The sequence below is a fragment of the Columba livia genome, chromosome 21 (genome assembly GCF_036013475.1).
Source record: "Columba livia isolate bColLiv1 breed racing homer chromosome 21, bColLiv1.pat.W.v2, whole genome shotgun sequence".
In the NCBI taxonomy this organism is placed as follows: Eukaryota; Metazoa; Chordata; class Aves; order Columbiformes; family Columbidae; genus Columba; species Columba livia.
Window position 1 is genome coordinate 325,382 of NC_088622.1, and position 26,814 is coordinate 352,195.

The 26,814-nt window shown below is 56.4% G+C and overlaps 1 protein-coding gene across 17 annotated transcripts in view; it reads right to left on the reverse strand.

The window, feature by feature from the left end:
- Positions 1–26,814, reverse strand: part of CAMTA1 (calmodulin binding transcription activator 1) — a 156,796-nt gene that overhangs the window by 115,922 nt on the left and 14,060 nt on the right. For 14 of the 17 annotated variants that reach the window (XM_065037714.1, XM_065037726.1, XM_065037718.1 and 11 more), the window contains one exon: positions 23,732–23,850. In XM_065037714.1, the coding sequence (XP_064893786.1) occupies positions 23,732–23,850 (119 nt within the window). Of the gene's footprint in view, positions 1–23,731; positions 23,851–24,346; positions 24,477–26,814 lie in introns of all 17 variants that reach the window. The other 3 variants (XM_065037720.1, XM_065037719.1, XM_065037721.1) reach the window with 1 other exon arrangement.

The following is a 26,814-nucleotide window of genomic DNA, read 5'->3' on the forward strand; positions in this document are numbered from 1 at the left end:
GGAAACCAACGGCGGCCTCGGCAGCACAGAAAACAGCTCCACACAGCTGGGAACCTTCCCAAAGAAACGCGCGGAGACGGCCAGGAGGGCACGGGAAATGCACAGGGGTCAGACGTGCCGCCAGCGCCACCCGAACCTGAGCCCCCGCGCGGGCACGCTGGGACACCGCACCCAGACCAGAGCCGGATCTGCCCCGCCACGAGTGCCCCGCGGCGCCCCCGCTTGACTGCCGCCTCCCTGCAACCCGCACATTCGGACGTTCTCTGCTGACGATTAATAATTAACAACCACTTTACACAACCCCATTTAGAAGGCATTCATAGAGCTTCTTCCAGCACACAGAAGACTTCAGCCCATTCTGCTCTACTTTTCATTACGATTTTAATTTGAGACGTTGCTGGGGATTGTTTATTACGAGCAGGAGAACGCCCTCTGAGCTGCAGCGATTTGTAAGGCTCAGCTCAGTCAAACCACGGCAGTTCCTCCAGGTGGGCACGGGCGCAGCTCGAAGCGGCCAGTCTGCCGCTCCTGAGCCTCGTAACGGGGCGAGCGGACAACAGACACGCTCTCTTCCCGAGGCCAAACCTGGTACGAAGAAGCTGGATTAAGGCCATAAATATTTTTCCCTAAAACACATGAAAAGGAGAAGAAAAAGAATAATCAAGTGAATAAGTGGTAGTTAACTGAGACCAGAGTTAAACCAGACCTGCTCTGGAATTTCACCTGCCAAACACACAGAGAACAGCAAACTTAAACACGAATGGGTCTCTGTAACAGCAGCACCACGGCTCTGTCCCGGGCCGCCCGGCTCAGAAGGACCGTCGGTTGAGTCTTAGCAAAGTCAGGCCTTGAATCTGCCAGTGCCTAACGGGATCAGGACAGATTTTATCTTCCATTTCAGTCGCAAGTTGAGGGTTAGTCAGTAAAACAGAGCGATGCTAAATAACGCCTCATCTTCAGCTACCGGAACAGCCGCGGACGAGGCTGCGCCGGGGCGGGCACACCAGCGCCTCCGCAAACCCTCCCGCTCAGAACCGAACCGGGCTCACTACAGGAACATATCCACGGTAATTGTCTCTTTCTTGCATGTTCCTCACTCCGATATTCTCCAGCATAACAACGTTCCACACTCCTGCAGAACTGTCTTTTCAGCATGTTTCTGCATTATGCCTGATTTTGTAAGAGTTTTCAGCCCCACATAACGACGCAGTTCAATGCAGAATCAGATATAAATCTGGCTTAAGAGACTCTCACCAGGAACTCATTTGGAACTGTAAATGTTAAAAGATTCTGTCTCTGATTTATGGCATTTTCTTATTTCAAACAGGGAATTAAAATCCTTCTTAAAAGATACATATTAAATCATAAGCGCTGCGTTCAATGACGATGCCGGTCAGACCGAGAGCCGCAGAGCACGGAAACCCGAGCAGCGGTGACGGCACAGCCGCCTGCCCGGCACAGCCGCGGTCCCGCAGCCAACCCGACCAGCGCCAACAGCGCGGATGCTGCTGCTCCCTGCTCCACCGCCCCTCCGGCCTCTCCTCGACACCTACGCACAGGAGCTGCTTCACCCTAAATGACTGTTTAATGGGTTCACTCCATTTGCAGCGTTTCCGTGGAAGGCTCTCCCAGCTCTCCAAGGTGCTCTGTAAATATCGCACGAGCGCGCCTGTACCATTGTGCAAACAACACCGAATCTTTAAAAAAATTACCAACGCCACGCGTGTTAACATTGCTATAGTAATTTTTAACTCCTTGTACCTGCGAGCAGACAAACTGTACCGATCGAGCCGGGTACCACAGCACTGACGGCCCCGCACAAGAGCACGGTGGGGCCAGCGAGGGTTTGCGAGAGGCGTGTGGCAAGAAGCCGTGCGGTGTGCCCACTGACCTCCCACCTGGCGCTTTCGGCACCCCAGGCCCCTCAGGAACGGGGCCGCCGGGACTCGGGGCTTTGGGCTGGAGACGCGTCCGCTGCGAGTCCAGAACCTCGATTGCTCCAGGAAAATAGAAACAGGACCAATGTCAAACACAGGAGTGAACACCGAGAGGCAGCTGGAAAAGTGTTCTTCAAACATTAATATAAATTAATTACTCATTACGAGCCACAGAGCCGGTAGCGGAGACCGAGAGCTCCTGCTGCACCGCCTTCAGGAACACGAACTGCGGTGCCCGTTTGTCCATTAAAGCCTCTTTGGGTCGCCCCACCCAAACCGCCCTGCTGACTGTGCTGAGCAGGCTCTAGGATACACCCGGCCCTGGAGGCAATCGAACGGGTCTGAGCTCTTCTGCTGCCGTCTCCCTCCATCACACAGCTGCATGAGCAAAATCAAATGCCAGCAGGTATTTGTTCTCCTCCCCAAACATCTGCCCAAATAATCCAAACAAACCTCAAACAAAACCTAGGGTGTCAACGGGATAAAAAAGACCTTTCAAAATTGACGGTGTCATTACCCAAACCATTATAAATGATCCCACCGCACAGCCGGTTCAGAGACACGCTCCCTGCAGCAGAGCGGGCTGGGGAGCCGAGCTGCTGACCGACCCCAGCGGCGTCGGGACAGCGACCGGCCCGCGCTCCCGGCTCCCGCAGGGACAGGAGCTGGCGCAGGGCTGCTGCACAACGAGGGACGGTGCCCGCGGCGCCCAGGGACGCGGCTCCCGGCACCGCCCCGGTCACCTTGGGCTGCCGGCGACGGCTGTGCCGGGGCTGCTCCGGCTGTACCGACAGAGGAGGCGGCCGAGAGCACTAGTAATGCTTTCCAAAGGTTAAGCGCTGCAGGCGCTTTCCTGGTCTTTGCGTGCTGAAGCGGCCGCTCTCTGCCTTTTTTTCTTTTCTTCTTTTTGTGATAAAATAACCACAAACCCAACGATGTTTCCGCGGGGCGGGGCTGAGGCCCCCGGGGTCTGTGCTCAGCCAGCGAAGGAACAAGCTGCCAGGGCTGGCGCGGGCGTTATTTTTAGCGGCACAGCTCTGTACCGGCTCTGCTCCCGGGGGGAATCTGGGAGGGAGGAAGATGCTGCTGATGCATTTCTTACTAAATATAGCGAGCGGGTGAGGCGGCGTGTGCCGCGCGGTGCAGCCGGCACCGGCGAGGGGACCCGGCGCCCCCGCGGGCTGGATGCTCACTCCTCCGCGTTTAACCTTCGAGCTCTCGGCGGCTGGAAAAAGCTTTTTAAAAGCAGCTCTCAGGTTTAATTGGCTCCAATTGGATGCCTTGATCCTATAATGAATGGCTCCAGAAATCAAACAAAGCATTTCCAACGCAAACGTAATTGCCTGCTATGAAAGCGGGGTTTTCAGGGTAACACGGACTTTGCGGCGCTGTCACGGCATCGGCAGCGCAAACCCAGCCCCGAGAGGGACCGCGAGTGCCGTCCCGGGCTGTGCCTCACGGCACCAACAGCGGGCTCATTTCACCACCTATTCAAAATATAAACCTTGTTAAAGTCCTTATCTAACAAAGAGAGAGATGCTGTTCAGGATTACTCTGTCCAAGCATTTAAAGTTCTCGAGAGCCAGTGTTGACATCAAGGAGCACCACATTCCCAGCCAGATGGGGGTTCCTTGTCTAACTCCTTTCACATTTGTCTTCAGCCTCCATCCTTTATTGCTGAATATTCGCCAGCGACCTGGAAAGCGAGTGGTGGGAAGGCAGCCCTTGGATCTGACAAAAGGCATTTGCGAGGCAGGATCAGACAGGCTGGACACCGGCCAGCGACCTCCACAGACTGCGAACCGGCCGCGGTAATGTGACGGAACCCGGACCGTCCGCCCCGCTGCTCCTCCCCGGCCTGGAGCTACGTCTGCTACACTCCCTGCCCCATCCCTCCGTGGATGCAAATTCTGTTCAATATTTCATTCATTAAATGGCTCAGGTTATTGCTGAATTGTACCTTAAGCTGTTCAGAAAGTTAATTCTTCCTGCACTTACTCGGTAATGCGAAATAACCAACTTAAATGAATATTTTACAGTTAGTGCTAGACAGAACATTCATTAAGAATTCTATCCCTTTCAGAGCCATGCTTCCGAGCAGGCTCAGCGCGCTGCGCGGCCTCAGCTGCCAAGAGGGAACGATGTTTGGGGTTTTGTTCACTCCCAGACTGGGAAAGGCCACAACCCGCTGAGGACCAAACGCAAACCTGCTGGGGGAGAAGAGCGCTCAGAAAGCTGCTTTCAAGCAGCTAAGGGAGGGAGGGAAGCAGCAGCAGGTCGGAGAGCTTTTCTGTACTCCTGTAACTCACAGATAGCTTTGCTGTTGGAAATGAAACAGCTCCCGCTGGCCCATAACGTGCCACGAGTCCTTCGGGAGTTTAATCAGAGTAATTCCAAGTGACAGGGCTCCGGTGCCGCCGGCCCCGCGTCAGCGAGGCAGAGGGGAAAGGAGGATTCCAGGGGCGGCTCCAGCCGCTGCCAGCCCCGGCGACGGCCAGGGCAGCGGGTCCTCGCCAGCGACGGCAAGGTCGTTACTATTTCTAATCACAGGAGCAGCTCCTGGCCCGGTGCAGCCCCACACCGGTGAACCCGGCGCCACGTGCCGGGGTCCCAGCGCAGCCGCCGCAGAGCTGTGCCCGTCCGGTGCCCGCTGCCACGTTCTCGGGGAAAGGCCCCCGGGCTGCACGGGCTCCTGGGCGCGGAGCAGACACAGCGGTTAGAACAGGCCCGCTGGAACCGCGGCACCAGCCCCGACCCAGACCCTGCGCAGCACCAGCGCCGTCACCGCAGCGCCTCGCTCGGCCGGGAACAACCGCCCCACTGCCAACGGAAATATGCAAACCAGGCTCTGCGCTGTAAATCTTCCTTTCCAGCGCTAAGGAGATAAGTAGGACCTATTAACCTCCCATGTTATTTCCAACTTCATTATTGGAGCTGACACGACGAGAGCGCACGGTGACGGCTCTTTTTGGCAGAGTGCATGTAAATCGCTTTCTCAAAGGAAATTACTTCTCCGGGCTGAACGTTATTAATCTAAATTCTCCCTTACTCAAACCGTTGCCCGTGATAACCGTGGGCGAGGTTGCCACGCTCGCCCCGAGGGCACCTGTGGGTTCTCCCCACCGCAGCCTCCTCCCCCGGGCTGCGCCGCCCCCGCGCCCCGAAAACACGCTTTCAGCAAACCTGCGAGCAGGAGCGGGCAGGGGGGACACGGGGCACGGGGGGACACGGGGGGGATGCAGGGCAGGGGGGGACGTGGGGCGGGGGGGGACACGGGGCGGGGGGGGACACGGGGCGGGGGGAGGACACTGGGGAAACATGGGGCACGTCCCTGCAGGCAGAAAACAGAAATGTCACATCTTAAATTCTGGGAGGAATTATAAACCAAGGGGAATGTTATTTGCGCGGTTTTCCTTTTACTGGGACCCAGCTGACCACCAACACAGGTCCCCACTGAGAACGCTCAAGAGCAACAGGGGATTTCTCCTCTCCCCTCCACAAAGAGCACGCGACCCCTCCTGCCCAGACCCCAGCGCTGTCACCAGGGGACAGAAAGCCCTTCTCCTCATCTGTTAGCCAGCCAAGCGTGAGAACGTTAATGACGGCAGCTATGAGGATCTGCAGGAATTCCACGATCAGGATTTTGCTCACGTCTGACGGCGCCTGCTCGCACGCGGCCCGTCGAGCACCAGCCCTTCCGCCCGCCACCGCCGCGCTCCGGCAGCCGCCCGCGCCGCGGCCTGGCGGGGAAATCACTGCCGTTCTACTAACTCCAACTTTTATTACGTGCATTGCTAAAAGAAAATAAATGTGGAGAGACTGTAAGTGTGTATCTCCTCCCCTACACCAGTATTTTGACGTACAGCGTGCTGGCCAAGAGCACAAGTCAGGCGACACTGCGGCACCTTCTTTGGCTGAAGAAAAGCCCCAATCCAACGCCGGCGCTGCCGGTGCTGCCGGCGGGCCGCGGGACCACAGGACGAGCGCTCCTCTTTCGGCAGAGGGAGGAGCACACGCGACAGAACAAAGGCATGCTTGCAAAATTCACTCCCCTACCACAGCTGCGTGATTCTTAATTTTCCTCTAATTTCAGGACTGCAGCACTGATATAAAAATCCCTCTAAGTGTTTTAGGGAGATGGTAATGGTCCCACACTAAAATAATTCAACCAACACTATAATTTTAGTACCACTATCAAAATGAAATAATGGCTGTTTACTATGTTACACCTTTCAAATGACCTTCATTTGAATACAAATTGTGGCTTGAAACTCTAAAAGCTGCTCCATTTCAGGAGGCAGCAAACCGAGGATGTTTACCCAGGGCTCGCTCTTCCAGCAGGTTCCTCGGTACAACCGCTCAGGCTAAATGGGGTTTGGGGTTTTCTGTTCCCCCGGAGCTGCCACAGACGCCCCGAGGGACCCGCGTGGGCCTGAGCGACGACCCCGCGCTGCCACGGCACCAGCGGGGAGAGCCCGGCCGGCCTGGCAACGGCGGCTCCGACGCCGCGTCTGTGCACCAGCCAGGCCTGCGCCAGCGCGGTTCGCAGAACAAACTGCACTACAGAAGTTCCCCAATATTTACTCACCCACCTGGGGAACACCGGCCGAGCATCAGCCACTTCTCTCTAATAATGAGTTTTTGCCCTTTCATCAACATTTGGCAGAACGAGCTCTGAAAAAATTCCCACTTGGTGCCAGGAATATCAAAGCCAACATTGACGTGATTGGCAACAGGCAAAACCAGCAGCGTGCCCAGCTGCGAAGCAGCACGGGCTGCTGGCACCCAGTTCCCAGCCCTTCAGCACCATTCGCGAGCAGGAAAAAGGGTGTTATGAACCCCCAAGCGCGTGCCAGGTGCCAGCGGCAGGCGGGGCCGCCCTCCTCAGCGCCACGGGCCGTGTGCCGGGGGGACCGCCGGCCCCGCGCCGGGGACACCCGCCTTTCCCTCCTCTCCCCAACGAGACACCCACCGACCGACCAGCTTCCAGGGACGAGTCAGGCTCCAGGCCAAGCGGACCCGGCGCACGTGGCGCGGCTCACAGCGCGAGTGCCACGGAGGGAAAATCCCCACGCTCCAAAAATAAGGAGCATCTGTAAACGCTCCCGCTCCAAGACACCTCCGTGTCATCACTCACCAGCGAGGAGGAGGAAGAGAAACCCACTTTCTGCTAAGGCTCCTCTCTCGGCCGGGAGGGGACGAGGGGCCGGCGCGGGGAGCAGCCCTGGGGAGCACCCCGCTCTGCGGCGGCAAAGGGAAACCCCTGTGCAACGGGTGAGCGGTGCCCCCCGGCCCCCGGCAGAGCAGCGCGGTGACCGCGCTCCAGCCGGACCCGGCACGGGGCGGCTCTCCTTCCCGGTGACATTGTGGAGAAACAAGTGGGGTTTAACAATAGGTGTTGTGTAAAACAGCCCAAAACAAGACAAATTAGTAATTAAAAATTAATTTTGGAAAATTACAGTCTTGTTAACAGACTCTGTTATGGCTTTGCACGTTCCTTTTCAGGCAGGAGGGAGGAAGGGGATCTGAGGCACCTTTTAGCGTATTTCACCAAAACTGAAGAGATAGAGACAAACGCCTCTGGCAGCCCCGTCTCTGCACTGCACAGTTCACAACCGGAGTACATCTGCATCTGCAGTCTGCTCTCGCAGGGAGGCAAGGCCGCTGTGTCGCAGGACTCTCCTCCGCTGCCCCGGCCCCGCGGCTCCACCCGGCAGCGCCATTACCGGGGTCCCGCGCCCTCGGCCCAAAACCCCGGCGCGAACCACCCGCCGATGCTCCGGTGTTAGTTCCACACTCCCGGCAGCGAGGACTACACCACAATAGTCAAGGTCAAGAGACCAGCATGGTTCGAGGCAATCTGCACCTCTTAAAACAGTGACAAATATGTTATTTAATTTTAATGAGCTTTTTTGCATCTCCAATCTAATTACGGCATTATCAAGTACTGCTCCGAACTGCAGGTGGCTTCTCATTACGTGGGGCAGGGCTGTCACGGGCATTTTTCATGAATACTAAAAGCCGCTCTGTCTCGCCGCCGCGCTGGGGCAGGAGCGCGATGCGCAGCGTCCGCGCCCCGAGGGCGCCGCAACGGTAACGCCACAGGCCGGGAGCGCTCCCTGAGCGTTCCTCAGCAGTGGCTGCGGCGTTGAGCCCGGGTTTGGCGCGGCCGGCGGGAGCAGCGCCCGCCCCACGCGCCCGCACGGCTGCTCTGCCGGGAGCCCTGCGGGGAAACCGCCCGAACCCCACGAGGGCGGGAGTTGGGGTGAGCGAGGCGCTCCTGCCAGGCGAGGTCTCCCCCAAAGGCAACCGCCCCTTGTTCAGCACACAAAAGCAAGGATACCCCGGGAAAGGGCATTAAGAAAACCCTTCTCTTCCAGGTCACTTCTACGGTTTGCTTTCAACTTAATATTTTCTTAAAGACATTATTAAAAACAAAGAAAGCGTTCCAATGTCAAAAGCGTTTTGGCAAGATCAAAACATTTCAGTTTTTCCTCTTAAGCTTTGGAGAAAATCAGATTTTTCAGACGGTTTCTTGCCAGTTCCTCTGGCCACGGGTTCTTGTTTCCTCCGCAGGGTCAGAGCTGCCGGAGCTCATCCGACACAGCGCCGGCGCTGGCCAGCACGAGGGAGCCGCTGGGAATCGAGTGTTTTGGCTCTCCCGGGAAACCTCCTTCCCCCGGCAGGTAGTGAACACGAGCAACACCGAGCGACAACGACGCCCAAACAGCCGCTGCTCCCGGTACGAGGCGCAGAGGCCACGGCTGCTCCGCAGCCAGAGCCAGCGCGGGGACCCCATGAGGAGGGAGCCAGGGGACGGAGCATCCTTCCCCGTGTGCCCCAGTTCAAACCTGGATTTACTGGGGGGATTTTGTGCAGGGTGCTGCGGAAAGCCGACGGCAGCGGGGAATCGCACGCCCGCCCTGTACACGGTGCACTCCTGTGCTCTCGAGGACAGAAAACGGTTCCTACCCCTGCAACGTCCCCAGACACGACACCGCTGTTCCCAGGAGTCAGGAACGCCGCTCCCCACTCGGGCTCCAACGCCAGCCACCACGCAGCCCAGCTCACCTGCTCCATCGCCTTTTTGGCCCAGAACAGCCCCCGCTGGAGGCAGCCCGCAGGCGCCCCGGAGCCGCAGGGCCGCGGTGGGGAGGGGGCGAGGGGACGCGGGGCTCCGCACCCCAGGGATGCCCCGGCAAAGCGAGCCCAGCAGGGACCGGGCTTGTCCCCGTTTCCCCAGCAGCCTCGTTGGCTCCGCTGGCCACAGCCGGGCAGCCCAGGCCGGGGCGAGCGGGAGCAGCACCCGGGCACCCGTGACACAGCCAGTTACCCGTGTACACATGCAGACACGTGCACGTCTGGACAGACAACCGCACACACGGGTGTGCTCCCCAGTGCCGCCAGCAGCTCTGTACACAACACGTTAACCCGTTTGGAAAGCAGACTGAAACGCCTCTGCTGCAGCAACGCGCCCCGTCCCCCTGACCTTGCTGCAAACCGCAGTCGCCCCTGAGACGCGTCCCCTCCAACAACTGTAGCCAATTATCGCCGCACGGCTGTTTAATTACACGCGGTTGTGCAGTGTGGCGGTTCTGCCGGCGCGGGCCGCGGTCGGCCCGGCGGGGCCCAGCCCGGTCCCCAGGGGCAGCGCCGGCCCGCGTGTGCTGGGCTGCGCCGGAGCAGCCGACGGCTCCCGCTCCCCGGCCAATTCACGCAGGAGATCAGGCTCTTCTCCAGATAAGCACATTGACTTTAAAATAAAGTGTGTGCCAACAGCTGCAGCAGCGAGACTGGAGCAGACAGAGATGTGGCACTGAATGATAATTAAATACATTTTCATCATCTGTCATTTTTTACTGCAGGTGCCGGTGTAATAAATCCAAGCTTGACTCTTTTGTCAGCTGGCAGCAAACACGTTTTAACGCCAAATCCCAGGGGACAAATTCAGAGTCACTTGGCCTTGCATGGGGGAGGAGCCGCCTCTAACACGCCAAGCGGGTAACTTATAGCTGATCGCTTTCATAATACCTTTACTGTCCTGGCGATACACATCCCCGTGTGCCTGCAGCCCACCGGGGTATGAGGACTTTGGTCAAAGAAGAAACAAGGTCAAGGAAAAAAGGCAAACAGGCAGAATCTGCGAATTGTTTTAATCAGAACGACTGCACCACAGAAAGCGAAACGTTCAAGCTACCATGCTGCAAACCCAGCTTGTAGGTGCAGCTCTGCCTGCGGACGGCGCGAACCGCTCACGGCCCGTCTCGTGAGAACCCCCGTGCAGGCACGTCGCCCCGAGCCTCGCGCCAGAGCCGCCGGGGACACGAGCTGCGGCACGTCCTGGCCCGGCAGAGGGATTTCCTTGAGACGCCGCCGCTTCCTGCCATCCCCAAGAATGAACCTTTTGTGTCCCCGTCAGAAACCAAAAAACCAGCCACCCGCAGTGTTACCGGTGAGGCGAGGAGGATGCTGCAAGGGCACCGACCCCTGGGAGACAGGAATGAACTCCCTTTTCTCCCTAGGAAGGAAAGCGCAGTAACAAGTACCTATGAAATAAGGCTGAATGCGGCAATCTCTTGCACAGGAACTCCTTAGAAAACTCGAAATGTTGAGTGTCTGTTTTTCCAAACAAAGCAGAGCAGGGATACAACCTGCAAGCACAAACCTCCAGAAAAAGCTGCGACGGAACCTGCAGGCAGTAACCACAGACAACGTCCCGCACGTTCACAGACCTCCCCAGAGCCAGAAGCCGTCCTGTGACAGGGCTCTCGCCGCGTCCCGTCACATCACGCCTGCTCCAGGCTTCTGGCACAGCAGCATCGCCACAGCCACACCGCCACGGCCACGCTGCCACGGCTGCACCGCCACAGCAGCATTGCCACAGCAGCATCGCCACGGCCATGCCGCCACGGCCAGGCCGCCACGGCCGTGCTGCCACAGCAGCATTGCCACGGCCACGCTGCCAGAGCGGCACCGCCACAGCTGCACCACGGCGGCCGCGCCGGCCCTTGGCACCACGCACGCGCTGTCCTTGCCACGCAGCTTTGGCTTCCCCGTAATCGCTGTTTCCTCAAAACTCGGATCTTCCCTGCAAAACGTGCACATTAAATGCCTTCACAGCACCCTCCTGTGGGGATTCCGCGTCCGTACAGAGACGGGGGCAGCTGGAAACGGGGTGCGCGGAGCAGATCCCGCTCCCGCTGCGCCGGCTGCTCCGAGCGCTCCCGCCGATTCCCACAGCAACCGCTGGCAAACGCGACGGCACCTCGGCCGCCCCGCCGGGGTCGCAGCCGCCACCAAACGGGCTGCACTAGCGCTCAGAAACCTGCTGGAAACCCGGCCAGTCCCCGTGCAGCAGATCACCACCTTGGAATCCCCGAAGCTTTAACACTTCTGTTTTGTGGCGATGTGCATTTTAATTCAGATACTCTAAAGCATTTTTTTCCTAAGCTACGGGTTTTATGCAACACTTTGCCACTGCCATGAAAAGCAGAAAGCTCACTGATTCCTGAGAGGAGGAAGACTTCAGAGAGTTTATCACTATTGCCTTACCAAACACTTCAGTTATAAAGTTCCTATGTTACTTACGCTGTTGATTTACAGCATTCAGGGGTACTGAGGTACAGAAATCCCACAGATATCACACACCTCCCCACTTTTTGCAAGGACACCGTAAAATCGGGGTTGAATAAATCCTGAAACTGAATTATTGACTATCCTTCAGATTATGTAGTAATTTACTGCGCCTCGCCATACGAGACTTGCAGAGCGCACGCAGACCCGTTCACTCGTGCATCGTGTAATAAGAGTATTTATACAGTATTATTCACTTACAAGGCATCTCACAGCAAATTAATTAATCTTAATGGATGATGCTTCTGTAGGAATGAACCAGGTTTTTGCTTCCCAAATAATCTAGGATGTTTTTTGTAAACCTCACATGAACGTTAGGTGAAGTACACAGACAGACAGACACACAGACAGACAGACACACAGACAGACAGCCACCGGGTACTTTTGACTGCGGGAAGGCAGGTACTCCCTTGTTTACTTTCTCCTCCGCCTATCAGGGTCAGTTCCTTCCAACCCCCCTTTCTGGGTGACCCCAGACCCGCAGACCCCGGGGGGGCAGGGGCCCCAGGACCCCCGGCCCAGCCCTTCCAAGGCCACTGTTCTCTCCTGCCTGGGCCGGCTGCCCGGCACCGGAGCGCTGGGTCACGACCGCGGCCGGTGGTTCCTGGTGCCGCTGCCGGGCCCCGCGCCCCAGCGGCTGCACCGCGAGCCGGGGACCAGCGCTCCGGCTTGAGAACAAACACGAGCACCTGGTGGATTTTCAGTTCTTTTAAGAGTTTTAAACCTAGAAGCCTTGAAAAAGATCTCTGCTTGGAACCATTCATCCCCGTAGTCATCCCTGAACAGAACACCAACCCAATAAGCTGCATTAGATGGACGTAACATTGCCAACGACCGAAATACCGCACGGACGAGGACTTCAGACCAATTTCACTGTGCAGAGACAATCGGAAATAAGCTGTCAGAGATGAGCATCTAGTTCGGAAAACTCAAGTGCCAAACCACAAGGAAAAATTGCTTTCTCTCACTGGAAATCCTTTCCATATTATCATACCAGACAGTAACTGAACCCTCCTCCTGAATGTTAACGTTCCCTGTGTTGATGAGGCTACGGGAACAGCAGAGCCGCCCGGCACATCGGCTCTGGCTCGGCGCCGGTTCCGGGGTCAGCACCGAGCCCGCGGCTGCTCCGGGGCCGCGCGGCAGAGCAGAGCGGGAGCTGCAGCCACGCGACCCACCACCACGCTCCCGCTGTCCCCGCGCCGCACGCCGTGTGTCTGGGGAAGGCCGGTGTTGGGCAGGATCTCCTCGTCAACGGATATAAGACATTACTCATTATTACTGCTGTCGGAAACTACAGCGTCACCCGGGCAGCAGCAGCAGCAGCGTTTTCTGGATGAGAACGCTCCATTCCTACCTTGAGGAACATCAGTTCTTCCTGCACTACCCAGACGCGCCTAGCGGATAGCACAGCTACTCCCAGCTACAAAGGAAACGCGTCCTAAATAAATGGAGAGCAGAAAGGCAAATGAAGTGCTTGATAATAAATGCAACCTGTAGTCTTTTATAGGAGGAGAAATACCCTCAAGCGTGGGGAGGACACCTGTCCCTGCGCCAGGGTCAGGCCTGGAGGGAACCGAGGTCATGATATGGCACCAGCCCAGCCGCCGTCCCAAAGAGAACCATCCCCAGCCGGCTTTATTCCACGCCTCTCCAAGAGGAAAGGCGGCTGCCAAACCATAAATCCTCGTTACCGAATTACACACGGCTGCAAGCGCAGAGCCGGCCATTCCTCGGCGTCTCCTCAGCCCGCGGGACGTGAGAGCAGCGGCGCCTCCGCCGGGAACTCGCCCTGTGCCGCAGCCGCTTCCCTTCCGTCCTCCCAAAGAACGGAGGACAGGGAGCTGTAGGGTTTGTTTCATGTGTTCATCACAACAGGAACATCACCCAGACCTAGGCTAGGTCCAAGTAATAATCACTGTAATTAGTGCTTCATTCATATAATTACCAGCAGACCCCATAACATTTTACAAAGGAGGTAATTACCCATATTTTACAGCTGAGGAAACAGATACAGTGCAGGTGAATAACTTAAAAGAAATCATCAGTAAATGTGTGGCACAGCCAGAGACTGCAATTATCCTCATCCCCAGCCAAGGTTCTCCCCAACCATCCAGCTGAATTCACTTCTGTCTCGTGGGAGGGAATCCAGAGAACACAAACACAAACGGCCATTTCCCGTGTCTAGAGGAGCTGAAAAGCAGACAAGCGCAACCTGAAGGAGAAACAAAAACACATTTTTATCACCGGACGTTTTCTCAGCCGCGGCCACAGCAAAGAGCGAGGAAAGGCAGAGGAGCGCGGCTCCAGCACGACAGACAGCCGAACGCGGGGCTTCCACCGCCACAGGAGCGGCTGCTCGGGCAAGCAGAGTCGAAGCAGGAGCACAAGAGCGAGCCACGGGAGGCTGCCCAGCCGCGCCACCGCTCCCTTCAGCCACAGACCTCAGCGCACGCTCAAGACTGAGAGAGGGAAGCAACAGCGATAACGAAATGATCGAAGGACTTTGCAAGACAACACGCACAGAGCAGCAAGCGGGGCGACCAGCCTGGGAAGCTCAGCCCAGCCCCAAGCAGAAACCCCCCGAGCAGCCCCGGGCAGGGCCCCCAAACCAGAGCAGCCCCCACCAGCACCACTGGGCTCCCAAACCAGAGCAGCCCCCACCAGCACCACTGGGCTCCCAAACCAGAGCAGCCCCCACCAGCACCACTGGGCTCCCAAACCGGAGCAGCCCCCACCAGCACCACTGGGCTCCCAAACCGGAGCAGCCCCCACCAGCACCACTGGGCTCCCAAACCGGAGCAGCCCCCACCAGCACCACTGGGCTCCCAAACCAGAGCAGCCCCCACCAGCACCACTGGGCTCCCAAACCGGAGCAGCCCCCACCAGCACCACTGGGCTCCCAAACCGGAGCAGCCCCCACCAGCACCACTGGGCTCCCAAACCGGAGCAGCCCCCACCAGCACCACTGGGCTCCCAAACCAGAGCAGCCCCCACCAGCACCACTGGGCTCCCAAACCAGAGCAGCCCCCACCAGCACCACTGGACTCCCAAACCGGAGCCGCCCCCCCGGCCCCGCTGGGCTCCCAAACCGGAGCCGCCCCCCGGCCCCGCCGAGCAGCCGCAGCCCCGGGACACGCGAGCAGGGGCCGGCTGCCCGCTCCCCGCGCCGGCTGCGCACGACGGCTTCCGTACAGCAACGTGTGCTTCCTCGGGTACAGACTCCGGGCAGGAAAGGAAAGGTCTGTCCCGCGCACTTCTTCATCTCGCGCGTTTGGATGAGTTTTACTGTTAACAGAAAACCAACGTTTGCTCGTGCTGACTAACAGATCTGTTTTTCAAAGCAGTCCAGACTGAAGTGGGCAATTTGTCTGTTGCCTATGTATGTTTTATTAAATGAAGAGCACATGTGGATGATTGATACCCAAGTATGTCTATGAGGTTGAATAAAGCAGATTAGGTTAATCCTTACACCAGCTGCATTACCTGAACTGCAAGACATGCAACGTTCTAAATCTACCAGATGTGCCAAGTACTTCATTCCAGTCATTCGGCCTTATGCCAAGGTTAGCATGCAAACGCATCCAGCGGGAGATAACGCACGAATGTCAACATTAAGACTTGTTTCAGGAGTGGACGTTATCAATATTCTGGCTTCGGGTAACAGAAAACCCTCATCTGCAGGAACAAACCTCGCAGTGTTCCCTCAGTAAGTAAAGAGACAAACGTCTTGTTTTGCCAGCGTTTTGCAGCACTTTGTAGCTCTTTGAGTGTTTGAAAAAACGCACGTTCTAGTTCCGGTTCAGTACCATGAGCTCAGTTCCATCACGCCCGGCCGGGCGCCCGCCGCTCCCCACGGCTGGCAGCGGCAGCTCCCGTGGACAACCGCCACTTTTGTAAGCACCAGCAAGGCTCAGAGAAGACCTAAATCCACTTCAGTGCTCGTTTAGCAGCTTCATCTGCGTGCAATTAAAACTTCAGCATTAAATGTTCTAGAGTAAAATAATGAGACACTTAAAAAATAATCTGTGCTTCAGTGGCCACGTTCACTGGATTTCGTGTGCCCGTTCTCAGAACAAAACCGGGACCTGGCCGAGAGCCGTGTCTGGTACACCGGTACCGCCGGGCAGAACAGCGGGAGGAAACGGCTCCCGAGGGCCGGGCTGTGCCGCGCCGCACACCGCGCCGGCACACCACACACGCGCTGCCCGCGCGCACCACGCACCGCACACACAGCGCACCGCGCACTGCACACCGCGCACCGCACATGCAGCTGCCCGCGCACACCGCACACTGTGCACCGCACACACGGCTGCCCGCGCACACCGCGCCTGCACACATCACACATGCGGCTGCCTGCGCACACCACGCACCGCACACACAGTGCACCGCGCACTGCACACATCACACATGCGGCTGCCTGCGCACATGGCGCACCGCACACCGCGCACCGCACACACGGCTGCCCACGCACCCACCGCACACGCGGCTGCCCGTGCACACCGCACACACAGCGCACCGCGTGCACCGCGCACCGCACATGCAGCTGCCCGCGCGCACCGTGCACCGCACACCGCGCGCACCGCACACGGGGCTGCCCGCACACACCGCGCACCGCAGGCACCGTGCACCGCCGTAACTCTGCTTTTGGTTTCAACGATGATGCAAAAATAAACATAAATTGAGTTTCGACTGAGATTCTCGTTTTGGTCTAAGTCTGGTCTTTTATTGAACAGCCATCGCCTTTAAGCTGAGGTTGGGAAAAGTGATCTCAGGATGAACAAAATTTTACAAATAAAGCACATTTTTAATTCAGAAGAGTATGTGAAATGCTCCCGCGACCACTCTGAGCTGTCGAAGTGTGACCGGAGGTGAGGGGGGAAATACGAACAGCGCATGTTTTACTGACCAACAGAACTGTGGAGAAACGCAAATGAAACCAAAGGTGTACAGAGATATCAAAATAAATCACACTGAGCACCGGGAGAACACAGGTCAAAAAGAGTAATGTGCTGCAGACACCACACAAACTTAGAAGAAGCAAAAACCAATGAAAATTACATACTTTAACAACTGAAGTAATTTTTATTCAAGAGAAACCAACATTACACATTTTTATAGGAAAAAAAGACATTTGGGGAGGTGAAAGAACACTACAGTTTAAAACCATGAAACGTTACAGCTTGCACACCAAAATTAAAATGAAATGAATTTAAAAAATGAAATGGTTACCAAAGTAATGCAGGTCAGGGGATCAAAGGTGAAGGGTCACACATTATTAAAAAGAAATCCAAAAGGGCGTCTGCATCAAGATCTCTGCAAAACAAAGGAGCTGCAGTGAGTACAAGCGACACCCTCCACGGCCCGCGGCAAAGCTCCCGCGGCAAAGCTCCCGCGGCAAAGCTCCCGCGACCGCCCCGGCGCCTGCCCCAGCCCGGCGCCAGCGCCACCGCCACCAGGACGCTCCGCCACCGCCACCAGGACGCTCCCGCGCCGCGGCGCCGGGACAGCCCGCGCGGCTCGGTGCCCGCGGAGCCCGCAGCGCTCGGCCGGCCCCGCAGCCCCTCCATCCCCTGCGCTCAGCGTTACATCCTGGAACACAGTTTGCTTTACTCTTTGTAACTGGAAATACAGCAATTATTGACACGCGGACCGAGCTCCTGACATCACAATGTGTGTGCCTGTAACGCTACAATAAAACACTAATTCAAATGTGGTCACCACGACAAAGGCCTCTCCTCCTGGAATTTCAATTACACAGAAGCTATAAAAACCTCTTTGGTACTCATTTCCAAGCAAGATGCAGTCCATTATCTATACTGGATTTATGCAGAGTGTCACATTTACACCAGATGAGCGAGACCCCGCCGCGCCGGCGCAGCCCCGGGACGTCGCTCTCCGCAGCCATCCAGCTGCCCCGAAGCAGCTTCGGCCGGAAACCAACAAACAAACCCACCCACAAAACTGAGTTGTGTCTTCATAGACAAAGAAGTCACCACCGCCAGCAAACCACCGCGTTCAAAGCTGGCGCGCAGCGCGAGGATCTAACCTGCAAGCACGTCTGTCCAGAGAACACACGCATCGCGTCTTTGGGCTTCGCTCCTGCCTCCCGTGGGCCAGCGCCCGGGACCCGCCGGAGGGAGCGGGAAGGCCTGCCTTTGAGATTTCTGGCAAACGCTCCTGCTGTAGTTACTGCCGCACGCTGGAGTTAAAACTCGGTTCCTGTCATTATTTCCAACAGGTATCAACTCCAATTTTTGCGAACTGCAACGGGTCAGCTTTTCCGCTGTTCTTTCACCCGTGTACTGAAGCTGGTCCTTTCTCACGATTTACACTGCAGATTCGTAAGACAACCTCATTTTGGATGGAAGCGATTTGGAAACCAAGTGACTTAGAAACGATCCAGCGCCCACACGACCGGCAGTGACTCAGCAGCTAATTAAGCCCGGCGCTACTAATGCTACTAACGCGGAGGGTGCGGCCAGGAGCCCCCGTGGCTGCCGAGGGGCCACCAGCGCCGGCCCCCGGGCCTTGGGCTCCTCTGGGGCCAGCGGGTGTGCCCAGGAGCCCTGCGGGGCCGCCTCTCCGGGCACCGCAGCCGCTGCTCTGCAGAAACAAACGGCTCCCGCTCACGGTCCCTTTCCCACGTGCCGCCCTGCATAAACCTCCACTTCCATGGGCACTCATTCTTCCCTCATATCTAGTTATCCTTTTTCCTCTAAATCCCCTGAATTTTCTCTTGAAAATGCCACAGCCAGCCTTGGAAGAGGTGAACATCAGACCAGGAGGACAGGATTTCAATCACCTACAAAACGTAATATCCTCAGTTTCCATTCATTTGACAAGCGAATCAATTCATTTGTGTTTATATATGCCAGTCCCTGGCAGAGACATTTAAATTGACTTTGTAAATTGACTTTGTTGTAACATTTTCCTTGTAAAACGCGGTACAAAGTACAACTCGCCTAACAGACCAGTGAGCGTTTTCCTCGGTGCTGGGCAAGCCAGAGCCAAAGACGCGGTGCCGCGGGACGCGCTGTCTGTGGTGCTGGGGGACGCGCTGTCCGTGGTGCTGGGGGGACGCGCTGCCCGCGGTGCTGGGGGGACGCGCTGCCCGCGGTGCTGGGGGACGCGCTGTCCGTGGTGCTCGGGGGACGCGCTGCCCGCGGTGCTGGGGGGGACGCGCTGCCCGCGGTGCTCGGGGGACGCGCTGTCCGTGGTGCTCGGGGGACGCGCTGCCCGCGGTGCTGGGGGGACGCGCTGCCCGCGGTGCTGGGGGGACGCGCTGTCCGCGGTGCTGGGGGGACGCGCTGTCCGCGGTGCTGGGGGGACGCGCTGTCCGCGGTGCCGTCCCTGCAGACCAGCGGCTAACCACTCACTCCATTAACACACTCGCCAAGTCTCTGGGTCCATTCTGGTGCCCGAGCCCCCTGAGCCCACAGGAGCAGGGGCACCCACCACCCACCACCCACGGCACGGCCACGGGAGCCCTCCAAACACACCCTGCCATTCCAAACCCGTTGATAGAAAGTTTCAACATGTGTAAAAATCCACAGAGGTAGCCTGACAGGTTACTCAGCCATGGAGTCAAATACCAGCAGCATTTTACACTTTGTGTATAATATGCTAAAACTAATTATGAAGTAATCTTTTTCTTTAGCAATCATTAAGGGTAAAAAAGTTCATTTAATTCATTCAACTGAATTCACTTGGGAAAAAAAGAAAAGCAAGCCGGAGGGCAGCACTGGCCCAAGCCAACCCACTGCGGTTCGCTGGGCTCTGCACCACCGGCCTGGTGCTGGGACCCGACACACTAACTGCACAGAACTGCAAAACCAGCCATTTCTGAAGACTTATCATTATACAGTTACATCGGTCCTAACAGTAACCAAAAGGAAGAAAAAGAGTCAGAATGTCCTGTGAGGAAGAGGAGGAGTGTCTGTTAGAGCAGGAACAGCCAGCAGGTACTGCTGCTTTTGTTCTAACTGCCAGAACAGGAACCTTTCAATCCTGCTCCATCACCCAGCCTGCCCACAGCACTTACTAATTATGTAAACACGACTGAGAAACTGCAAAAGCAAAGCCACTAGCAGATTTTCTGCCTTGTACATTAAGCAAAGCACAGAATTTCATTAATTTCACAAAATAAACCCACAATGAAATGCTTCTGACAAAGAGAAACTTCCATCTCGCTCACTGATCAGCCTTAACCCGCCATCACACCCGCGCCAGGCGGGCGCAGGCACCGGCGCCTGAGGCGGGCGCTGCTCTGGGCAGGCGGGAACGCTCCCCCGCACCTCAGGGCTTTTCCTGCTCCTTTAAAGACGCGGGTTTCCTACACTCCTGCTGTTGGCCGGTGACGGCCACCACTCACCACCGCACCGGCACCACTCACCACCGCACCGGCACCACTCACCACCGCACCGGCACCACTCACCACCGCACCGGCACCACTCACCACCGCACCGGCACCAACAGCCGCCACCCACCAACCACCGCACGGGCACCAACAGCCCCATCCTGCACCCCACAGACGCTTGATGCCGAGTGGAAGAGGAGAACGTCAGTGTCGGCCAGGCGAAGCAAAGACGCGAGACCCCGCCGGAGACGTCTGTGAGCAGCGACTCAAGGTCCCCAGAGCAGCATCAAAGAATTTCTTGCTACGCTAAGTGATGTTCAAATAGAGATTTGTAACTGCACTTGCACACTATCGAGCGATACCCGAGCCCACGGTGTGAAACGCGGGAAAAGGGGCGCTCCTGCCCTGCCCTCAAGCACATGCGGCAAGTGCTACTGGGTTTTTCTACCCTGGAACTTCCTGGTTTTCCCAACAGAGAATGTAAATATAGGACACTGTCGGAAACAAAAGCCCTAGGTAGCATTTTACATTTTGGATGTCTAACTTTTCCTTCTTTCTCGTCCTGTGTCACCACGTGTTTACAAGGATGATTAATGACTGCGGCTGCCAACTCCATTAGTGAAAGGCATCTCCGCTGGAAGCCACAATCCCGCTCGGGCGAGCGCCGCGCGAGACAAGGTCAGCGCGACCGCGGCCCCGCGCCACGCCGGAGCTGCCGGGAGCCGCCGGGCAGCGCTTCCCGCAAACCGGCCCGTGCTGCCCGGGCACCAGCGGTGAACAAGCCGCCCGCCACGGGCCCAGGCCGGGGGCCCGAGGGACCCGCAGGCGCTTTGGGTGCTGCAGCCCTGAGCCGGGCACCGCGAGCAAGCCACGGGCAGCACCGACCACCAGGAGCCCGACACCAAACCCCATCTGCCTTACGCAACGCCAAACCGGTTCAAAACGAACAACCAAAAGCCCCGAGCAAGGCACTAACTCCCTCACACGCACAGAGCCCTGCAGTTCTCTGGCAGCTAACAGATTTGTCCCGATGTGAGAAATCCCATGAAAATCCCCTTTCTGTCCCCCCGAGCAGGAGAAAGCAGCTCACACACGCTCCCACGGGAACCGGAGAACATGTAAATCTGTCACTGAATTGCTCGGCTAAACTTACGATTTTCTATCTCTGGAAAAAAAAAAAATTAGAAGGAACACTTCCGTCACCAGGAAACATAAAACCACTATAAACTGGATTTAAGACGAGATGACATCTTGATATGGAAGTATATTTCCATCAAACATTTCAGTTAAAACTGCATAATCTGAAGGAAAGCAAACATCTCGATAACATGTTGTAAGCACTTTCAAATGCTCCATTTCTCTTGCTGCTCACAGCATTATTTTACCAAGTGTAAAGTCAACCACGACGCCACCGGCTCTCGCAGGATCGTGTTTGTCCATCCCCACGACCCTGACCCCCGCCCCACGCACCGCGCCCCACGGCGAGGACCCGCCTGGGGAGAGCAGAGACGGGCCGGTGCCCGTGCTCCCGGGACACATCCCGCAGCCCAGGGCACCCACGGCACCGCCGGCGGGCCGCGCGTGCTGCGCCTGCCCGAACACACGGGGCTGAGGGACGCCGCAGCGGCACCGCACCGCGCACCTGGCAGTTACCTCACGCGTTTTATTCCTCTTGTATCTTTCAATAAAGCTCCGTGTTGGTGAAACGCCTCGCGAGCTGCCCCAGCGATTCTGGAATGAACACAAGGGCTCTGGAAGTACCACCATACAAAGTACAAATGGGGCCCTCCCCAGCACACCCGGAACACCCGTGTACTCAGATGAAAAATACATTCCCTTCGGAATGACTCTGAAACATGTCCAACGCTATTATTCTATTATACCCTAAGAAAAACTCCAGTTTTGTAACGGTGACCAGAATTAAACTTCCAGGTTGGGGGCAGGGAGGGAAATCAAATCAGGAAGCTGAGCTCCCTCCTCCCCCGTCACGATCACAAATCTCCCAAGACTCCATCTAGGCACAAAGTTCCGCCTTTTTTTTCCTCCTCTGAGCTGACAAGGCCAAACATCTCAGGCCACCAGAAAAGCTCTTCCTTGTCAATAACGCAACAGGGAAACCACAAGCGGCACACAGGCCGGCAGAGCCAGCCCCGAACAGCCGCGGTCACAACCTGCTCCCGGTCCCACGGCCGCGGGTTCGGAGCAGACACTGACGAGCGCGACAAACCGGACATCCCATAAGACACAAGGGGGCTGGTTGCAGCTTTTAACACACCAGCTGATGATTCAGGATTATTAGCAAACAATTGATCTAGAATTAAAGTCCAAGACAAACTTACAGCAAAAACAGACACCATCCAAACTGCTCACCTTCCCCCTCCGGAATGCCGACATGTCCTTCAGACGGAGGATGCTTCTTCCAGCCCAGTTCACACTGCAAGCACCTACGCCCTCTGCTTTGCATCACACTTATGAATAATCAAGATTTCCAGCTATGAGTTAACCTTGTTTGCCGCACTCTGTACCCTGGGAGGCCACACGGCGAAGCCGGAAGCGCCTGAGCGTGTACACGAGCCTCTAAACCAGGGAGACAAGCGACTGAACACCAGCAAGCTGCTCCCGTCACGACGGAGCCTCCTTGTGCCACAAGCCCTGCAGAGCGCTTGCTTCCTCAGCTGTCTTTGTCAAACAGCATCCTTCCGAGCCACTGAACGGCTCGAGCTCCGTGCCCCGCGCCCGTCAGCACGAGCGCCAGCCCAGGATAAACTGCAACCCACATTTCCTAAAATTTACACTTAAATTCAAATGACCCAAGACAAAAACATCTACACAAAAGAGCCACCACCAGCAGCTCCCCAGAAGAGCCAACTCGCTCTGTCACAGCACTTGGTGTGGCAAAACCAGATACGCGACCTGAGCCTTCAGACAGCGGTGGGGGTGGAGCCCGCACACGGGCTCACGGTGTCCGACTGTGCCCAGCTCGCCGCTTGTAGTTAAACTCGTGAGCAGCGTTTGTGTGAACATGTCTAAATGTCACAGAACAGTCAGCGTGCCACAGGCAGATACTGACTGCAGTTTTACAGGGATTTCTCAGAGCTGCTTGCTCCTATCATCGAATGATTCCCACAACACGGCAAAGGTACAGTAAGACAGCGCTACCGAAGCACAGCTACACTGTGGGTATGGCGGTGCGGCGTCAGCCTCGCCGCCCCGAAGGAACAAAGACCCCGGGCCTGTCTGAACTGTGCTTCAGCTCCACCGTGCACTCACACCAGTGAACCCAACCACGACGCGCTAACGTGGGATACGCAGACTGCCACATTCAGAGAAACCGATTCCAGCACAAAACACCCGTTCTTTGTGCCTCCCTGTCCTAACAAGATTTCTCAGACAGGCGCGAGCTGGTTATTTCTCAGGATCCCGTTTGGCAGGAAAGAACACGCACTGCGGTTTTGTTCGGAAGTCCTTACGCATGGAAACACAGCACCTGTTTAACACGGCGCCCAAACGCCTGTCTAACGTTAACAACTTCGGAGCACGGCAGGAGGATGACACAAGATCTGACTCTCTGCGATGGGTGACATACACACGAGCAACAGACCCCTACTACACCAGCACCGCATGTGCCTTCAGGTGCAGTTTAAATCCCACTCTCAACATGTAACAGGACTTTATTGTTGAAGCAACAGGCTCTGGAGCCAGGGAATTCATATCCTGTAACTTTCATGGCATGCTCTCAAAAAACAATCCACAAGCATCAAGTAAGCTGCTACATTTAAGAATAAATAAGAGATTTAGCTACCTCGTTAGTGTTCCAGCGGTGCCTCTCTTTCGGTAAACTTGAACATTTCGGTAGACATTCAAGCAGCTTCTTCGGTAAAAAGATTTTTACATGACTGCCATTGCTGTTCCCGTGATCATCTGGAAAGAAGAGGAGACACGTGATGTACGGACAGGAGAGGCGCGGCGCGCGAGACGCGGCTCCAGCGGGCCAAGGGACCCCCCAGTCCGCGTGCCAGAGAGCGGGCGCTTCGCCACTGCAAAGAACAACACGGCTGTCTGTTCAAATCGCACCTTTATTCCACATATACAAGTACAGCTCAGATCCTCGTGGTTGCAAAGTTGGAGAGGCGCTTTGACGGATTTGTGCACAAGGAGCCTGTGTGTGCTTACCTGTGCCTCTTGCAGCTTACTGCCTCCCTCAGTGACAAATTTTACAAGCAATAGCGACAAAACGTTACAGAAGCTGTGACCACAGCGCTATGACCTGCCAGGGAAGTCGTAAATGAAGTTCACACTTGACAGGATTTGCAAGTAAATAAGCACAGAGCCCCAGTACCTGCTATAATTTTGCCAAGCTGCAGCAGAAATGCAACTCAAGGTCTATTAGTTCATTTAAAACTAAAATGCACTGTACCTGATTAAAAACAGGTTACTTTTCCTTCCAGGGACCGCTCAGGCAGTGAATGTAGCTCCTCAACATGTGAGCGAGGCAGAGGGATGGAAATCCTCCTCCCTCACCATGCCCGGGGCTCTCGAAAGCAGAACTACCGAAGAATATAAGATTATTCTTTTTTGTTGCTAAAAATGTAGCAAGTGCATCAATTACCCTTAAAAAGCAAACAAACAAACAAACGAGAGCCCCCCAAAGCCCTGCAGCCCAACAGCAGCCTGCGTGAGGCCCAGAAGCATTAACTTCCTACCACCACCTTCAGCACCGGAGCATCCGCGGGCCCAGACCCCCGGCGCAGCCCTGGGCCCCCTCCCCCGCCCACCGTCCTGCGCCCCGCTCAGCGGGGTACGAGAACCACACTATTCACTGCCGTTCGGCCCTACAAAAATAACTTGTACTCATCTCCCGTTCGGAAGTGTACAGAAAAAGGATATTAACTTTCCCTTTTACACATCTAATCATTTTACGCCATCAAACAGCTGCCAGCATCTTGATAAAACTGGTCTGCAGTTCCGCACAGCACAGAACGTCCCCCGTCCCGCGGCCGCGCGGGGAGCGCAGACCCGCAGCCCCGGGGTTTTCAAAGCTCCATTCTGCTCTTGGATGTGTCAAGTTCAACAACGTACATGCTGTTAAATCAACCACTCGTGCAAGCGGAGCAGATGAGCTTACAAGACAAGCAGCGACGTGTATGATAAACGTGAGCTGCTCCATAATTCACGAGTCCCGCGCTCCCGGCTGCGGGACCTTCCCTCTCCGGCTGCCCCGACCCAACGCCGGCGCTGCCGCGTCCCCTCCTCCCGGAGCAGGGAGCTCTGCGGAGCTGGTACGGAAATCGGGAGGAAGGATCCCTCTGTCGTCTTTGTACAGCGCTCCAGGATGTCTGCCTCGACACTGCGGATCTCAGACCGTTAGCCCACGGGGCTTCTGGGCCACTTCTTTTTCCAAGTCAGCGTTCTCCATGTGTGACTGTCCCACCTCCGGCCGCTCGAAGCTTCACAAACGCCTGGGACGATCCACAAGGACACCGACCCGCCGGGACAGTGCAGAGCTGGCCGGGCCCGGCACGCCGGCAGCCCCAAAGACACCGACCCGCCGAGACAGCGCAGAGCTGGCCGGGCCCGGCACGCCGGCAGCCCCTGCCCTCCCGCCCGTATTGCCAGCCCCTCCAGCCGAGTTCACTGGTACCTACTTAACATTCCCTACACTAATTTTATACCCTTTTCATTTCTCATTCAAAATATTGCATTGCACTATATTTAATTCATTAAGGAGGCAAAGTATTTTACAGCACACATTATTGCTTTTATCAGCCAAACTACATCCCCAGTTACATCTCATCAGCTTATTTTCCATGGGCACATTTTAATTGACATTAATTGTATTACTTCCCCTTACCTCCGTATCAGTCAAGTCCTCTATCATTCATTCTATTATTTTGCAGGGCTGGCAGACCTCTAATTATTCAGCTCGTTTTATTAACTTTCTCCCACTGTCATCAATTATCAGTATTATTAATCCAGAAAGTGCCTATGGATAATAGATCCCTTAGAAATGTTTTGGTAGAAGTTCTCAGAACTTGCTGACTCTAAACCTTCCGCCTCCTGTTGTTGGCATCTCGCGCCTCTGTGTCACAACAGCAACGGAAGGTCATTTGCGCCATCCCGGAGGGTGACAGCATTTCACGTATGCTTTCCTTCTCTGCATTTAACGGCCACATTTCTTCAATCCAAAAACTCCACAACGTGGAAAGCGGCAACCGCCACCGCCTCGACGGAACGCTCTGGCCGCGCGGTCAGCGCGACGCACGGCAACCACGTCACGGGAAGCGAGTCCTCAATTCCACCTCCCTAAACCAGAGCTGACCTTGGGCAAGGGCGAAGCTGCGAACCAGCCAGGAGGGTTCAGAGCACACGGGTGCCCACGGGCTATGGGCACGGTGGCTGCAGCGCTGGAGCCGTCCCCGCCGCTGAAACGTCCCCCCGGGCCCCTCTCCGTGCTCCGGTTCCTCTGGACGCATCTCCACCAGCAGGTCCCCAAGTGCGCCCAGGACCTGCCACCCCGCAGACCGGCTACCGAGAGTCCACATTCCTCCAAACCAGCTCCTGCTTTGCTACTTATGTTCCACACAAATCATGGCAATCCTTCCAGCTAGAACACATACACCTTTAGGGAGCCGGAGAAAAGGAAAGAAGTGGTTGTCCCTCGGCCTGAACGTCATCTGTCACTTCCAGCCAAGCTGCTGCGCCCACAGCCCGGGCAGCGGCTCCTGCCCCGCCGGAGGAGCCGGAGCCGGCCCCGCTCCGCACCGGGCGGCACGGGGAGCAGCTCCCGCCACCCCCGGCTGCAATCCCCGCTGCGGTTACAAACAGGAGCTGCGATTTCACAATATTTATTTGGTTCTACTGTGCAAATCCAGGCCAGATTTGTAC